Source organism: Hylaeus anthracinus, unplaced genomic scaffold (assembly GCF_026225885.1).
Source record: "Hylaeus anthracinus isolate JK02 unplaced genomic scaffold, UHH_iyHylAnth1.0_haploid 11989, whole genome shotgun sequence".
NCBI lineage: Eukaryota > Metazoa > Arthropoda > Insecta > Hymenoptera > Colletidae > Hylaeus > Hylaeus anthracinus.
Window position 1 is genome coordinate 11,249,624 of NW_026534337.1, and position 18,683 is coordinate 11,268,306.

An 18,683-nucleotide genomic window follows, 5' to 3' on the forward strand; every position below is an offset into this window, starting at 1 on the left:
GGCCAAAAGAGGGGGTGGAAGTTTTGGGAGCGGAGAGAGACAGACGGAACGCGAGCGAAATCGCCGAGGTTAGAGGGAAGTACCATAGGCGGGAAGGAGAGCGAAGAATGATTGTTTCCATGATTACAATGGAACAGGAAGAGGAAGAGGGATAGGAGAGGCTGGCCCAGGAAAAGGGTATGGGGAGCAATCTCTTAGCGCTAACGTAGATTCGTGGCCCAGGGTCTCTCGAAATATTACACTAGTGGGGCACGCCGTATTCGCCAGGGAATTTCGTAACTCGGCGGATAATGTGTGTCAGCCGTCGAACCTGGTTCCAGGATTTCGCAGAGGAATCCTCGCGGTTCGTTTTCCGGCGTAAGCAGCGAGACGTGCCCGGGATACCAGCAGACCCGTACCGTCGCCGTGGATGCAATTTGCGGAGCTTGCACGCAGCTCGCGCGACTACTGTATCTGCTAAGGAAGACCGACGATTACAGCGGGACCTTCCAAGAGCAAACTCCGAAATGCGCTCCAACCCACATAACATTCGTCTTTACGTGCATGACCATTTTTGTCGCGAGTAACCCTTACAAACGTTTCGCGATATGAATATCAATTATATCCATTGTTGAAAATTACACGTCTGTTGGCGTATTTTTGACGTAATATTTGACATACATGTAGGATATATGAAAATGCGCACATACACTCAATATGTAATGCACTAATGCGCACGTTACTCAAATAATTTATTTACTACAGTATCTTCGAATAAATTGAATTTTTGACAGATGTTTAAAATTAAAGATATCGCAAAACTAAATAGAGATAATGTACCATCTACGTACATAGATGGATATTGCGTGTAAAAATGTTTTGTGGAGGAGTTTCTTACTCGTTCTTTTTAGACGTAGAGAACAACACTGGGGGAGCAACCTCAGAAAGTGATCCAGAAGAGATAAGAAACAGAGATGAACCATTACCATACAAATGAAGGGAAAAAGGGAAAGAGAAATACTGAGTAATAGAAGAAATGAGAAAAAGAAGAGGTTAAAGGGACCTCGTTTGTACTTCTGCGCACACACAGCGATCACGTGCAATTAAGATAAAAATTCACGTATCAAAAAAAAAAAAAAACAAGCATTTATTATGATATCATAAATAAAAAATTGCATTTCTCGAAAGAACATTTCTTCACGAAGAAATCTGTTTTATAATCCAATCGTGTTACAAACAGTTAACAGTCAATACGAAAAAAAAAAAAAAAAACAATGGAGAGAATAAGTTGCATTCGCGCACTTGTTATTAAAAGCGAAGAAATTTGACACCGAAGCGAGAGTTCAGCGACAAGCTTTTCGTGAGGCAGCTCGCACGGGATGCGGACACGATCAGATTTCGGAGTTTCCGATTCGCAGACTTTACCTCGGTAAAATGTCGGCTGGCGCGGGAGAGTTTCCGACAGGATATACCCCGATGAGAACACACGCGATCCCGAATAATCGTGCGCGACTCGAAATTATGCAAAACGCCAAGGATCGCAGGTAACCGATTGGGATCGGGGGAACTTTTTATCGGATAAGGAGTTCGTTCCGCGCCGGGGATGGCAGAGCATTATCCTGGAATAGGATCGAACGAATCGTTATCTTTGTCGTCGAGATAACGACTCTGCTAGCGACGTAATAATTTCCGTTCTCGTTCTGTGCGGGACAAACTGTTGTTCCCTCGTGACAAAGTACTTAAGACATTATCGATTGCCTCCCCTCTGCCGCTTTTCGGGGAACGAAAGAATTCAAACGCGACCGACCGCCCTTTCCCTCGTTTTTCTTCGCTTATCCTTTTCTTACCTGGACCGATCAAAAGCGCGGCGATAGCTTATTCTCGGCCGCGGATTATCCTCGACAGGGCTTTCCATCGAGCTACATCCCGGATACCATTCCGAGAAAATGCTCCCGGCTACCTAATTAGACCTGTAATTACCGCGAGCCCCGACGTCGAACTGACTCGTGATTTTTCTCAATCCCCATTCACCGATATAGCTCTCGTTAAAAGTAGATTTTTACCGGAGTCTTGGGTCTCGTCGCGACACAAAGGAACGACGACGGACAGCGCGCGTCCTTTCCAAGCGGGAAGGATCGATCTTTGCGAAGACCCACGACCTACGGCTTGATAACTTAAATGGGAAAACCACGAACCTGGTTTCAATTTTTTTTTCTTTTTATTGTAGGAGTGGTGGCACCTTCTGTCCTCACCACTAGAAGGATGGACGCCGTGGGTCTTCTCACAAGCGTTCGGTCCCGCCTAGCGTTTGTATGTAAACTAGTCCCGACCGATCTCTAAACATCCCGGCACGGGCCTGCTAGATAAATAGTCTTACTGACGAGTCCATTAGCAGGACTGGGACGAAACACTCTCTTTTTTTCTCCTTTCTCGCTCTCACTCCACAGGCACAGTCATCACAGTAGGGAAAGACGTAAGTTTCACGCATGGAGATCAAGAGTTTCGAGGCGTTAAAGTCTGAGTTTTGAACCCTTCCAGGTTCGAGGTCCATTGAACAATGTGTATCAGGGATAAGATTACAAGTAGCATCTGGTATTTCTTCTCGTTAAGTAATATGTGTACGATACTTGACCATAGGGAGCACTATGAAAGTTGTACGAGACCTGGTAGTAGACTCCTAGCTAAGGGAGATTCAGCTTTGAAGGCGTCACCCAGGTGGAAATCGTCTTCTACGAGATAAGATTCGAACCATTTCCAGGCAACATTTCAGCCAGCAGATGGCAGATCTCATTCTTACCCGTGAGAGTGATCCAAATCCTCTCTTGTAGGAAACGATTTTCACCTGGAACGCGCATCTAGAGCCCAATTTGGACGCTGCGATATTTCTCGTATGCCTCCGACATGTAGCGATCCTTGAATTGTACAAAATGCTAAACGTAATCGCGTGACGTATTTGCCCCCGAAAAGCGTCGTAAAATTGTACGAATAGCCGTCTAAAATCTTACTGCAAAACGCGCTTTACACTTTTCACGTGTCTATGCACAAATCGTCCATCCATCCTGTGCTAAAATTATGTCAAAATCGGGGCAACTTCGTTCGCCGCCACTGTTCCAAACCGAGCGACGAACTTAAAAGGTTAAGACCCCATTGTGCCGAGCACTCGAACACGCAGTACCTCCGAAAATCCTTTGAGCGCGAAGGCTGATGTTTCCAACTAGGAGGACGATCAGCGTTCTGTTTGATGCCACTCGACCCGACAATGAGTCGCGAAGCTCTTCCGTCGAGCAGTCGGAATCCCCGCAACAACTTCAGAACGTGTTACTCAGCGCGTTGCACTTTCTAGTGCAAAGGTCGGTTTCACGCAAACTCCAACTTCCGCCGCACCTAAGAACCAGGGGTCATCCCCGTCAAATATCTCGGTACGTACGCGACCCAAAAATTGCACCAAGGAAGGATTCCGTACGAATGCTGTCAGGATCTCGAAGGATGTCGACAATTTCAAAGGAAGTCAACGATTTAATAATTCTATGAAACCTACTTTTACAGAGTATAGAAACGAGGAAGACGTTGTCAGTACTAATTAGTCTATCGAAATTTACCAGGAAAATCGTAATCCCGCAAGAAAAGGGCCAAAGTCTCTTGCATCTACTGTTCTGAGCACTTTGAAGTAAGGGGTGACGCAAGCTTTAGGAAGTATCACAGAGTATATGAAAGACGATGTTCGTGGCTGAGAAGCCACAGAGGGTAGGCGAGTGATTAACCCTTTATTTACTGAATACCTCAAAAGTTTTTAAAATGTAGGGGTTCATCTTGGTTTTATATCATCTTATTATATATTTTTTGGAGGATCATGCGATAGTGCTTTTCAAGACGAATTCATTGACCCTTAATGCATTTACCCGATTTTTATTAGAGTTTTCAAGATAGAACACTTCGAAATTTCCTGATTTTCAGTGGAAAAGTCTCGATTTAAGTGACAAGCCATAAAAGCGGTCCTACGCGGTCACTCATACTCACACTTTTCCACTGAAAGTCAGTCAATTTCGAAGTCTCGCTCTCTCGCTCTCCCTTTACAGAGCCGCCACCACAGGTATTAGTCGATTGTATTTTACGAAATAAACCCTCTAGAATCTCAATGCATCGGTCTATCACGCAGCAAGTATCACGAAAGCCACGGTGCAGGGTTTCGTAGACCACGAAATGACACGTGTTTAACAAACAATGACTGAACCGCAATTACTGAACCCTCCCTCCAAGCTTTTGGCACCTGTCATTCTACTCATTTTACCCGTTTTTACGCGGTGAATAGGAATATCATTTTCGTTTTTGGCAGATTAAGCCACCAGTGATTAAGATATAATCGAACGTCACTCGCGAATGAATTCTCCCCGAGTCGCTATTCACCCTCAGAATGAAACTCTGTCTCCTCTTCGACAGCCTGTTTTCGTCTACCCTTTAGCTTCTCGAGCACAACACGTCCAAGAGGCGCTCGCAGAATCGACGTGGCATCGTCTGATTCAAGGATACGGGCGCATAGGTGGACATACGGGACGAGGACAGTCGCTTCGGATTAATTACCAAGTGTAGCGTTATAGATAACGCATAGGAGATGCGGGAGTGGCTCGCGGGGCAAAGGGGGTAGCGCGCGATACGACGTTAAATTGAACCTTTCGTCGGGTTGATTCCTGCGGTGCCAGTAACACACACCCGGGGTACCCGCTTCCCTAAAAGCAATTACTGCTAGTGGCCATACGCGGCCGATGATGCGCGCCTGGCCGCGATGCGTGCACGTATCGGACGTGGACGGACGTCGGTGCACATAAACACACGGCAAGGACACAAAGGTGTCAGAAGCGATGTAATATCGACTACGAGCTGTCCTCTAAACCTCGATCGAGAACCTCCCGGTACTGCAGGTGTAATCTCGCGTTAATCTCGATACGAGAATCAAAATCTCCATTTACACGGCAATTTTGGTGGGGATCGGGGTCGGGAGATCCGGTTCCCGTGGAGGTTTCTAAGATTTCCCGAAGGTCGGGTTTACAATGTGGAGCGACGGAATACCGCCGCCACGAAGGAATGTTAACCGTACGATGGACACGAGGAGGTAAATAAATTAGCGGTTGACAGTTTATCCCTTCGTACCTTCGTCGAGGTGTAGCGAACGTTTTCAAACATTCACAGATAGATAGGGATAGCGGAGGAGTATGAACGAAAATAGAACACGGAGATTCGAAGCCACGATTCTTGGATCCGTAGTTGATGGATTTTCCTACGCGACCAATCGCGCAATTTATGATTCGTATTCTTATTTCACTCCTTAGTAATGAGAATGGAGATATATGTTACTCTGTAGTAGCTATGCTACTCGTACAATAGTTTTTGACGAATATGTCTGCAAAGTTTCATGTATATTGACGTCCAGCCGCCATGTTTCCTCGTCTACTGCACCGTATTTTTCACACCTACGCCACTTTCAAGGAAGATCCTCTTACGTGCGAGCATCTCGCGGCGACCCAGTAAGCTTATAGTATTCCGGGCTGAGTCGCGAGAAGCTCGGCAACCGCGGCGACACCGCGTTGAATAAAAAAAGAATCAGGCCGGAAATTGTTTGCGTCATTATATTCCCTACTTGTCAGTCAGGCTGCTTTGTTATCCAGTTATTTACTCACCTCCGTGCATCCTTATAACCAGCATTCTGCGCGCGACATTATAAGCACATATTTGAATAGAAACGTCAATATAATTAACCGTGCGCGTGTAGGCGCGCGGGAACCTGTGCTCGGGGCCCACAAATATCCTGCATAAGTATATACGCGGCGCTAATATTAACACAATTAGGTTCGTACGAGGCTCAGGCACATTATCTATGTTACGCAGTCGTTTCGTAAATACGTACGCACCGAGCTTTCATCCGAGCGTAGCCATCCGATTTTCGAGCGCGAGCTCGAGGGGATGAGGATCGAGTTTCACACAAACACTCTAATGGTTCCGGTTGTATCCCCTCAAAAGAAATCGTGATTTCATCGCGAAAATGTACCCATCCTCGGACACTTTTCGAGTCAACGTATCGAATTTTATGGACACATTGAAATCAGAGGAGGAGCAATTTCCGGTATAAATAATTACCGGTTTCGATAACTGTTACCAAAGCCATGGTTAACGATCGCGTAATTTTGGAAAGCGTTTAAACATAGCTCGAAGCATTCCCGAGAGTTCAAGAAATTGTCGATTCTACGCTTCGAGTATACAGGGTGTTCCCGGATTAAATGGCCAAACTTAAAGAATGAATTTAGGACCTAAAAGAAAAAAAATGTTTTCTCTAGAAATATCCTCGCAAACGTTTCGTTCAAGAGTTTTTGACTTTTGAAGTTACAGAATTATAAGAATAAATAATGTCCAAATGTTCGTAAAGAAAAGCATATCAATGATATTTCAGACTTAACGCAATTAGGCATCTTTGTATGGGGTGGTTCATATCTTCGATCATTAAAACGAAAAATAGTGCACGCATGCGAAGAAATTACAGACGTTCAATGTCGATCAGCCAGTCATTCTTTCACCGGTAGGTGCAATGCTTGTCTCCGAGCTAGATGTCATCAATTTGAGCAAAACATTTAATAATTGAAAAGCATTAAAAAAATTACTGAAAAGCAATTATTATTATTATTATTATTATTATTATTATTATTATAAAAAAGCAATAAAGATAAATTTATTATTTCGACATTATTAATTCTCATCATTATGTATCTTCAGAAGTAAATAGCTTCGAATCGAAACGTTCGCGAGGATATTTCTAGAGGAAATCTTTTTTAATTTTTGGAGGTTTTTGAATTCATTTTTTAAGTTTGCCCATTTAATCCGGGTACAACTAGCAGTACTTCCAATTTTTCAGTGAATTATTAGGAATCGTGCACAATTCAGTAATGCGACATAAAACATAAACTATTGTGCATGTATTGCTTATTAATAAAGCGAAAGAAACTTTTGGGACAACCTAATACTACTACCGAATTAGCTCCAACGATCCCTCGATATTCCTAAAGGTCTGCAGCGTCTGTTCTGCTGTCTCAGGTGGGATGGCTCCGCATGGAGGACCAGACGATATTGTCGATGGGTCAGCGAACGGTGACCCACTCGCCGCGGTTCCTCGCCACGCTGGAGAACGCGAGGACGAAGAATCAGAGCCAATCGAAGGACGAGGAGGAGGCCACTTCGCGGCTGCATATTCGCCAACTACGGGAAGCTGACCGAGGCTGCTACATGTGCCAACTGAATACGAAGCCCATGTTGAGCCAGCTGGGATGCGTGGATGTCCTAGGTATGCCTAATTGCGCGTTGTACCGCATTCCTACGGTTAGGTACAGTTGGCTGTTTGCGGTCGCAGAGACGTCACGCACGCACGCACGTAGCCCACGCACGCACGCACGCGCCAGTTTCGATTAGCCTGCCTCGAGAAGGGGGTGGAAAATATGCACGCCTCGGCGTCCCTGGAATACGTTTCAATGGGACCCACCAGAACGGACCGTAACGTTGCTCGTTCGCCTTCTATTCGTACCGACCTCCGCCCCTCGCGTAGCTATTCGCCGCTGCGTTATACAGGGTGGCTCCGCGAACGTGGTACGTCGCGAAATTCGTGAATCTTTATGGAAAAATAAACAGAAAACGTGTGACAGTACAGCATCTTTTTCTGTGGCCTCCGGTTCTCGAGAAAATAGGAAGCTGCTCTTATCTAATTAAATTATTAGTTTGTAGTAAGAGCATCGAATCAAATGTCCTTTGATTAGTATCCCAAAATGGTCCCGCGTTAAATGTTGAAAAAGAACTTTAATTACGATGATTTCCTATTGTACGATTTATCCGCGAACAAATGACTATAAGAACACAATCGGTACCTGCGTTTCCAGCTTTTTCCTCGATAACGGAGTCCCTTTGTTTCCCACGACGAATCGCCCCTTTTCGACCGTGCCACGTCCGTCTGAACACCCTGTACATAAGCGCGTATTTACCGCGGCTCTGTGTACCTGCTAATGCACGTCCACGTGCGCACATACACGCGATTCCGTTGTATCGTGTGGGCGCGAACACTACGGGCAGAAAGAGAATTCATCGGGAGTGTGCGTACGTCTGCCGCTGCATTCAACTCGAAAAAGCGATCGGGACCGAATGGAATGAAATTCCTTTGTAGGGAAACACAGGAAGGCTCCGTTTCCTTCCTTTTTTTTTCCACCGAACCGGAACCCCGACGCCGACTACGACCCCAACTCTGGATCCTGACCCCTGCCTGCTATACAGAATATTTGTCCAAGTTGAACGCGTGTAATTGAAATGGTCCCGGTTGTATTTCCCTCAAAAGAAACGAGATTTCATCGCGAAAATGCACCCACCACCCATGGCTCCGTAGATGGCATTTAATTTTCCTCCGGGGAGGGATCCACGCGAGGCATTTTAACCTGATTTCGATCCGGTCGGACGTGGGCCCGCCCCTAAATTCCGACGCGACGGGATAATTCATCCTCATAGAAAATACAGGGATGAATCATATCTTCCAAGAGGGGAGACCATAGAGGGACGAGCGACGAGGTAAACTGAGTCTGAATTTGATCGATTGCTTTTCTAGATTTATTGTAAAGACGAAAGAGACTTTAAGATTTCTGGGTTCGTCGAAATTGTCAAATACCATTCGTGTTTCGTTTAAAAGAAGGACCTTGCGATACTACACAACCCTTTTTAATGCTACGTAATCATATACCACTGTATATATTATGAGCATATTAATATAAACCATAAAGATTGCCTTCTCAGATTTATTGTGAAGGGTGAAGAGGCTTTAAGATTCCAAGTTTAATTGAAATCATCGAACCATTTGTGTCTTGTTTAAAAAATGCACCCTTTAATACTAAACCTATCGACATTTCATTTGGACCTGTGTATATCTACCATGATCGATTAAGTTATATTAGTTACAAAAACAAATGCCACGATAAATGTTTGATTACGTAGACTCCAATGGTCGAAATAATATTTAACCTTAGCAGAAATTTTCGAGAATATTCGTTTGGCAGTCAACGTGTCAAATGGCTGGTCTTAAAGACACTTTTTTCAATCAGGTGGACGAATATTTAACGTCATAGTAAATTCAATAATACATGAAACAACTGTATGCAATTTATATATCGTAGAGCTATACGGAAAAGTTTGAAGACGGTCATTCGACTATATATCGCTGTATAACGAACATATTAATATACACCATAGCGCAATCAATCAAATTGAGGCACAATTTAAGCTCGCTTCTCAAATAGACGACGCTCGCCTATAAACTAAGCTACGTTTCCATATTCCCCGTGTCCGTAGGATAAATACGCGCAACACACGCTTCAAAACTACAACTTCAAATTGAATTCGAAACTCCCGTCCCGGTTCCTAGGGACGCGAAACGAATTTCCAGATGTTGCGCTCGACTTTCTTACGTCGATCGTGCGCGATACATGCATGTTAGAACTCCGGGATGACGTCAACGGGGTTTAACTTCTGGGGTCATTTGGGACGACCCCCTCCCCTCGCGAACTTCAATTTTATCGGAGTCGAGTTGGGTGAATTTGTAATAGTTCCGTTGATCGAAGCACTCGAGGCACCGAGGGAACTCTGATTCTTTCGAGATATACTAAAGAGGGAAATATAGAATGAAAAAAGAGCGAAGAACAGTCACGAAATGGAAGAATTATAGCTCTTTCGAGATTGGAATTAGAGACACATTCCAGACGAAAGAGGAGGGCCTGGAATTTAACCTGAACGAATAATGGGTTTTCCTGTTCGTCAAAAGTTGTGACTATCTACGCTTTGTTCCGAAAAGCTTGGCCAAAAATGGCCGAGAAATTAACCCCGTAAAACGCACGGAGACACTCGGATAAAACAAAAGCGTGGACGACAGTCATTGTTTTCGGTGTCTACGCTCGCCAGAAAACAGAACCGACCATCTTCTTTCAGTTCCGCCAGATATACTGAGTTCCGGTACTTCGGAGGGTGAGGTTTCCGTTTTGGAGGGCGAGAACGCGACCCTCTCGTGCAACGCCTCTGGAAGACCGCCACCTCGTGTGCTCTGGCGACGCGAGAAAAGTGGTTCCATACTTATGAGGGGTCTTCACGATCCGCTGATACCAGGTAAGATATTACACTTTTATCTCGCCTCGAGAACTCTCGCGTCCGTCGTAGCCGATGACAAATAACGTTCGATTCTTTTCTTTTTATTAATTCCCGTCCCTCTACTCGAAACGTCTACCGTACTGTCCTCGAATATTGCAACTCGAGTGTCCACTGTCCTACACTCGGCTTTTCCACCGAAAATCTTTCGATCTCTCTACCGAAGGCTACCTTTATAAATAATTCCAAACAATACGAGACGCCCCGAAAGTCACCGTCGATTACGAAATGTGATAAGAATTTCATGTGCGCTATTAACTACGGATATACATAGGTGCAAGAGTGGGAGAAATCGTCGAATTGCGGGCTATGTACTTGGCGAATTGGTGATGTAATTGCACGTAGCAGAAAGATATTGAAAGTCATCGCGGACAAACTAATCCCAATTCGATGGGACGTGTTCCACCGTAATTGCTTTCGATCGGCACATCACGTAGATCTCCGCGAATTTACGACGTCTTCATGTTCCGCTAAGCGGATCCTGATGGCGAATCGTCTCGCGTAGACACCTTGGATAATTAGTTCTCGAAACTGTGGCAAATGTCCGATTCGAATTTTAATTACGATTCGCTCGAGCAACCTCCACGGCTAAACGGCGATATTTCCTTAATGGTAATTGTCTATTCATGGAAGCGAAACGATACCTTCTCGGTAATCGATCTATCTTAAGGCGATAGTTTTCTTTTTCGGGGAAAGTTTCGGATCGGGAAAAGCGTCAGCCCTTCGTCGTTCGGTGGATTTGTCGCGCGATTGGACAGGAAATTCGTTAATTAGACGAAATATTAATGGAACTGATTCCCTCTGGCTGGTATTGATAAATCGATACGCAATATTTTGGGGCAGAGTCGCCGTTTGTAACAAAAGTATACGCGGACTGGGAGCCCGTTAGCCGTCAACGCGAATAATGAATCTCCAATTTTCGATGGATCTCATTAGGCGCCTGACACGTTTTATCGGAATCGCAGCGATGATTTATGTCGTTCGATAATAATGTAGTTCATTTGCGTTTCGTCTATTACGAGAACAGTCGCCGGTGCGCACAGTGAAACGTTACTAATGCTAGTGACACTATTCTAACGGTCGTATAAAATATTTTCATTCAAAGCTCCTGTCGAACGGTAGAGACTAAAAGTAGATTACATATTTTCGGCGAAATTCCTAGGGTACGATAACGAATGGCTACTATTAAGAATCGTGTCGTTATTATGAGTTTTAATTACGAAGGTTCGAGTTCGTATGACTTGGCCATAGCACCTGAGGTACTAAGCTTGCATTTGTTCCTTCTTTATATTCCCGTAATTCTTGCTTTATATTACTTTATAGGCGTAGGTTTTCTTCATCAATCTCGCATTAGGAATGCCAGTAATCTGTTGTGACTGACGACTGTCGTTATTATTTCCTATATAAAATTGTGATGGCACCTCCTGTTCCTGCCACTAAAGGGACAACCACGTATTTACGCGTTTCTCACATGTGCTCGGTCCCGCCTAACATTCATATATAAGTCATTCCCGATCGACCTCCAAACATCCCGGCACTATCAAGCCCAGGACGAAACGCTTCCCTTCTTTCGTTCTCCCTTACAGAACTGCCACCACGCAATATTCAAAAATATGGACTCTCAAAACTCATAAATTCGAACAAACTGCGTACCCAAAACAATGTAATAAAAAATAATAACCTACCGAACCCTACAAGATTCAGTATGCTAAACCTAACGCGTCATACCCAAAACACTGAAATCCGTCAAGGGTGCCGCTCACCCTTAAATTCCCAAGTAGCGAGCGCAATACGTATTCGGGGGGTGTTTTAGGTTCCAGCAAACCATAGAACGGGAATGAAATTCCGCTGGTCGTTTATAGGGTGGTCGTTTCTTAAATCGGTGGCCGGCCGGCTATTAACGAGTCGTGTAAAACGTTTCCCGAAGGTGAAATTTAGTGTGGTAGTAGGAGGTGGCCAGGCCGACCTGGTCGTTTTAACGCAAAGGACGTATTTCGCGTGTAATTTGGTGTACGCGTGAACGCTGGCCCGCGGCCAGCGATATGTATACGAGAGCTTTCAACGAGATATTCATACGATGCACGATTTTATAGTGGACAGCAGGTCCGGCGAGAAACTGGAATTAACCAGGGTCGACAGGAGGCAAATGGGAGCTTATCTTTGCATAGCCAGAAACGAAGTGCCACCGGCAGTCAGCAAGAGGGTCTATCTGAGGGTGAACTGTGAGTACTTTCGAGCACTCGATTAATACTTTACTCGATACGCGAAACTTCAAGAAAATCTTCCACCCCCGTCGAGATAATTAAGCGACGTTTAGCGAGACCCCGACTGCTGATATCGAGTCGACAAATTTCATCCCAACTGTTTATCCGTTGTGATTTTTACAAGAGTAATCGAACCTTGGCCAAATATTAGTCGACGTTTTAAGACCAGCAAAAGTATCACTGGCAGCTGAGATGTCCATATTACTCATCGTGGAAGGCTTCGATGAGAGAAAGCTAAATACTTTTAAAACGAATCGAGAAAACATGGCTATCCGAGCGTAACTTCTCCTACAAACTGACGAATAATTACGAAGCCAGAAAGAGGACAAGTTGTCCAAATCTGTTCGACGTTACAAACAATCCCCTTTGGTGTAACTTATAACGATAGGCCGGGATAACGAGAAAGATGGAGTCTTCAACTTCTTCCTTGTTTATTAAATATGGAAAATGCCCAATGTCTCGATTCTACTTGATGGGGCCCTCTCTGGATAATAAACTTGTTTCCCTAAAGTATTTTCTTATTCCTTTCGTTTCCAACCTGCAAGTAGAACCAAACTTTTCACACCATGAACTGCCAGGTCTCGTGCAGTGTAACGAATCGTGTCTTCCTTCTGTCGATGTAAAAATCAGTTATTAACTTCCCATTTTTAAATCGGAACTCTTTCGCGTGTAATTTGTAACGGTAATTAGAAGAAAGCTCCAAAATTGAGAGATGCATCAATGGGACTGATAAATGTAGTTGCCCAGGGCTGCTGCCACGAATTCGCGGAAAGGATAATGGGTAGAATCATGCGAACCGAATGTAACCGTCAGAGGCATTATTCTCAGCTGCTAATGGTAATTAGCAGACCACGGATCAATGTCCAAAACTAAATGCTATCGACGAAAATTTCAGTCCCACCTAGCGCGAAGGTTCCCAACCAACTGTTAAGCTCCCCTCTGGACACGGACGTGTCCCTAATTTGCTTGATCGAAGCTTATCCAAAGACGATTAACTTGTGGACCAGGAGGGAACAGGTTATCATGAGCGGGTATGTACACGCAGTCCTCGATATTTGATTCCGAGTGCCACTACAAGATCGAAACACTGTCCCTTTTAAATTCACGTTATTTAAATACTTCGATACCTAAGAAAACTGTATTAATAAAAGTATGCCTATATTGTATTGATATATTAGGTTGCCCCAAAAGTTTCTTTCGTTTTATTAACACGTTGACTGCCAGACAAATATTCTTTAAAATTTCTACTAAGTTTCTACTCGTCGTATATTTACTCTTGTAATTTCATCAAAATTCATGAATTTGGTTTAAATTCATTTCCTTCTGATGCTTGACATTCGGAATTAATTTCGTTAGTTCTTCAGTGGAAAGTCCACCACATGTGGGTGACATGGCGATCAACGTGTTAATAAGTAATACATACACAATGTTTTATGTTCTATGTTCCACGACTGAATTGTGTACATTTTGATCCATTACTGTTACAACATCAAACTTTTGGGAAAACCAAATATAATTCCTTCCAAGAATTTTGTTCGAAGTTCGAACTCTTATCAGTGCGGTCTCTCAGGCCTTAGTTCGGAAATGTGAATATGTCAGTTATCCTATACGCAGAAGAAGGTCAAAATTGTTGGAAAAGATAGCGTTTCGAACGTCGGACGACGAAATCGATTTCGTACGTATTCTGGACGCTAAACGTACGCAATGTGTCAACACAGGGGTAGATACGAAATCAACGAACGGGGACACCCGGACGAGGAATGGAAGACAACGATCGAGCTGAAGATAAGGCGCTTGGAGCAAACGGATTTAGGAGAGTACACGTGTTCGGCGTCCTCAAGCATGGGGCGAGCCGAGGCCACCCTTAGAGTGTACGGTAAGTCGACGTCCACTATCAACGACCGCGTCATTTCTCGACGCTGTGGCATTCGCTCGTTTGGATATCCCGTTCCGATTCTGGTTACATAAAATTTCTGACACTTCGATATTCGCTTCCACACGTTATTTCTCATCGTCTATCCAACCGTCGAATAACCAATCTCATCGCGTCGCTCGAAGAGGTTCAACCACCGTTCCATTTAGCGCGTTGCCAGTTTTTCAGATATTTTACATTCTTTATACGAGACATCTCTGCATCCCAAATTTATAGTAAAGCGTCATCCTCTTAGGCAAGGCTTCTTAAACTATGGATCGCGACCGCAAACGTGGCGCTTAGTAAAATCTTGCGGTTGCGAGATTTTTATCTAAAAAATGCAGTTGTGATGAGAAATAGGGTATATAATTTTTGTACGTTTTTAAACAAATTCTAAAATAATACATCATTACGAAATACGTACGTATCTTTATTTTACGTTTTCTGGATTGCGAAGAAAGTCACAATCATGAATGGGATCGCGAATGGAAAAAAGTTTAAGAAGCCCTGCCTCTAAGGTGTGATACAAAGAAAGATAAAAACCCCTATCAGGGAGCATTCCGACATCATCGTGCGAAACAATAGGTACGAATTCTGTTGCAGAGATCGAACGCGCGACATCCCCAACTCGCGCGACGTCCGCGAATTGGAAGAAGTTGGGCAAAGGGAAGTCGAAGTACGCGCAAGTGACGACGAGCAATCGAGCGTTCTACCAGATGAGCACACCCGCGATGCAGAAGAGTACCGCGAGGATCGCGTACAACAAGTACGCGACCACCTCCACCACGATGAACCCACGGGCGCATTTTAACAAGGACGAGGACAGTTTCCAGGACTCCGGGAACCCTAGCGCGAAGAGTTCCGCCGAGGCCGGAACCACGGCCGTTCGAATCTACGGCTTTTGTTTGCTAGTTTTCCTCGGTCTACGATAAATGTATGCCACGTTCTCCGTGATTCTATCGATAAAGAAAAAGATACCCAAAACGAAAAAATGGCGCGAGTAGAGCGACGAAAATATTTCACTCGACTCGCGCGCGAACGAAACGGAGGAGTTCTACATCTAGGCTGGTAAACATTGCAGCTTCGAACATTTCCGAACAAAACGATCGAGAGAGGGAATCCCGAACTTGAAAGTTTTAATTGAACTTAAAGGAACGGTAAGGGTGGAAGGTCTACCGAGGACGATGGGAAGTTCTTACCGCGTTTCACGGGACGATGAAGTAAAAGTACTTGAACGGCGACGATACAGCGTGCGAATCGATCAAGCGTCGCGGCGGAACGCTGTTTGCGAATTTTAAAAGAGAAACAAACGCTTACGGTGGTATTTTTTATGAGCCTTTTGCCCAAAAGGGGTTTTCCGAGCGCGGGGGTGACAGAGTGCTCGTGAGCGTAATGAGTTGTTTAGTTGGACTGAATGTTTGTAACGTTGTCGAATATTTTTTTAACAACGTATGAATAATGAACGTGGGACGATGGGTTACATCGAATCGAGGGACTGTCTCGTTTCTCGTTCGCGGAGAGTTTTGGTAGGTGTTACGGTGTAATTTTTATATTGTTAGCGTCGAGAAAGCCTTACCGCATATGCAGGGTGTCTGTCTCAAGTGGGCCACCAGTGTCATTCACGAGAGCATCGTTCGGGAATGATGGAATGAAGAGGGGAATTGATATACCGTCGACCGATTAACTCGCGTTTACGATATTATTTCAGCAATGGCAGTGGCGATCCAATTAAAATGAACATCCGTTAACGTATCGTTACGTCGTAATAATTATTGTCAACGATTAATTAAGTACGTGTATAACGTTTTCCACAAGGACTCGCGGCACGTCGTGAATCGGCCCACCTTAAGCAACTATTCGATTACATTCGAACGCAGACAAATAATTAGCATACTAATTTGTACATACGGGGTAAGACGATCGGTGGCGCGTTACACTTTCACGAGGTACCTCGAGACGAATGTTCCATCTGAACATGCTTAAATTCACTTTTTAACGAAGCAACAAAACGGATAGAACAATGTAACGCATACATCAGTCTAATAAATATTTTTACTGTTTCATTTGAACCTGGAATATCTTGTATACTCAGCAATTATTTTTAAACATTGACTTTGGGGACCTCTTTGATGAGGGAAGATTTCTCGTCTTCCCTAGGGTTAACGCGCCACTGAATAAGGTATCTTTGTTTAACGGTACGATAAGGAAGGGAACCAAGATCGCAAGTGGCATCTCAAGGAACGTAAACACGTCATATCTAAGTCAGATTCATATCCGTAGGACGTATAGTACCGTACTGTATATTTTAGGGAGATACTAGACCTTACTTTCGTTACTTTACGTATTTTTTTAATCACTCGTAGGCGAATAATGTACCTCATATGCCAACGATTAAACGAGACCACAGCATAAATATAATTGGCGTGGTTGACTGCGAGGAATCCGCTAACTTGTTTTTAGATGATAGATTCTACCGAGCCCCGGAGAACGTTTATGGCTGAAGCGAACAATTACTTGGTCGTTTAACGCGTAACGCTTATTTTTCAATTGACATGTATCCATACGTATACGAAACAAATAGCACCTTATTTTCTTAGCATAGGAATCATTTACGGTGCAATTATATACCTTGAGTAAACTTTTTCTTTCAGGGAATCGACAATAAGCGTTCCTAATAGGTTGTGGTTTGTATGTGTTTCGTAATGTTCCTCGCAACACCGCATACCGTATATTCCTCTGTAATCAGAATCAGTGTGCAAAATAGTGTTAGTAAAAAGATTCGAGGTTTCTCGCGTAAATAAAATTTTCAAAGAGAGGAACACGAAGCTTTCTATGACACCTATTGCGCGTCGTCACGAATGTCTTCTACTACAGAATACAGGTTTTAGTCGCAGTGTGTGGTTTATCGTCATTGGAATAGTAGCATATCCGCGAAATAAACAAAAAATAAAAAAAATAAAAAATAAACACATATGTCAAATAGACCTATTTAACAAATACTGTATATCGTAAAACACTGCTCAATATAACGTCACTACAATAACTATATCAAAAGAATGTTGTTGTTTATAGAAAAAAAAAAAATATATATTACAAGAATATGGAGAAAATGTGCTCAAATTGGATAATTATATAGCTTTGAAGAAAACAACGTGTTGACAAATAAAACATACCATGCAAGTAGCGCATACGTGTATCATTTCTGTCTATATTTCTTTACTTATTTTATGTTTACATTTGTGGATTTTTGGAAGGGACACAAATATAACCATTTACCATAAAGAAACTTGCTTACATTTTATTTGTAAAAAAACCTGCCTCATTTACAACCAACAACATTGTAACAGCCAATGTGCTCCTTACCATTTGTTTATGTGTGCTTTACGACCAGAACAGAATATTTAGAGCCATGAAAACGCAACCCACTGCTACGTACGGACTCTTTCTTTCGCCGATTCTAGCACACTTCCAAAATGTACCCTGGATGCTAGTGAATTAAATATCATTAGTATTTTAAACTTTCCATACCTTACACACGCTATTCTATATGGTTTCGCGCATACCCAACTTTTCCCATTCGCTTGTCCAATAAACTAGGCACGATGGCTTTGACATAGGTGCAGGTACATATTAGTAACAGGAATACCGTTACCAGACTCTGTAAATTAAATATGGCGGACTGCATGCCACCAAAAATGCTAATTAATAAAAATTCATCAAACCAACGTAGATTTTTCTACGTATTGTAGAGGTTATAATGCATTCTCGAATTGTTTTCGAACATACGTTCTATTATATAAATGACAACTTATCAGATACAGAAATCATGATCTTACCATTACGATTCGATGACGGTCAGTATAAAAAAATTGGTAAATGTTATAAATAATCAGCCATTCACAATATCACTTGATTAGACGTACATCACAACAGAATTCTGCCTACTGAACTTTACTATGCTATATTGGTTAGTTTTACCGGATTTTAGTGGCGCCATCGATGGGAAAACTCCCAAGTTTGTAGTGGAAGTAGTTCTTATTGTTTCTCTAAGATGACGCCACTAATATATTTTAATAAATTATTCATTACCTTCATAAATGTTCTAATTAATACGATATTTTTCTTTATAACGCTATGATAAATATCCAATTTATAATTTTTATAGATAATTATTTAATTTAGGAATAATTATCGACAATCTAGTTAGTGGCGCCATCGGTGGGAAAATGCACAAGTTTGTAGTGAAAATAGTTCCCACTGTTACTATTAGATGACGCCAACAATATCATTTAGTCAATTATTCTTTTTTTTCATTAATGTCT

The 18,683-nt window shown here is 43.1% G+C and overlaps 2 protein-coding genes across 2 annotated transcripts in view; one reads left to right on the top strand and one right to left on the bottom strand.

Moving 5' to 3' along the window:
- LOC128887781 (lachesin-like) overlaps positions 1-16,317 on the top strand; it is a 71,140-nt gene extending 54,823 nt beyond the window's left edge. The window contains exons 4-9 of the mRNA XM_054144100.1: positions 7,057-7,303; positions 9,973-10,146; positions 12,279-12,407; positions 13,345-13,480; positions 14,168-14,325; positions 14,965-16,317. Coding sequence (XP_054000075.1) covers positions 7,057-7,303; positions 9,973-10,146; positions 12,279-12,407; positions 13,345-13,480; positions 14,168-14,325; positions 14,965-15,293 — 1,173 coding nt within the window. The 3' untranslated portion in view covers positions 15,294-16,317. The remainder of the gene's footprint in view (positions 1-7,056; positions 7,304-9,972; positions 10,147-12,278; positions 12,408-13,344; positions 13,481-14,167; positions 14,326-14,964) is intronic.
- Positions 16,318-17,632: 1,315 nt separating this feature from the next.
- On the bottom strand, positions 17,633-18,350 carry LOC128887793 (protein kish-A). Its single transcript, XM_054144130.1, has 3 exons — positions 18,198-18,350; positions 17,925-18,040; positions 17,633-17,848 (listed from the first exon to the last, which is right to left on the bottom strand). The coding sequence occupies exons 1-3, from the start codon at positions 18,198-18,200 to the stop codon at positions 17,743-17,745; spliced, it is 225 nt and encodes a 74-aa protein (XP_054000105.1). The 5' UTR covers positions 18,201-18,350; the 3' UTR covers positions 17,633-17,742.
- Positions 18,351-18,683: the final 333 nt, after the last annotated feature.

What these genes read in the sequence shown, in the direction of transcription:
- LOC128887793 (XM_054144130.1), bottom strand. An exon ending in AAGCGAATGGGAAAAGTTGG is followed by an intron (nt 17,849 to 17,924) that starts GTATGCGCGAAA and finishes TTAATTCACTAG; the next exon opens with CATCCAGGGTACATTTTGGA.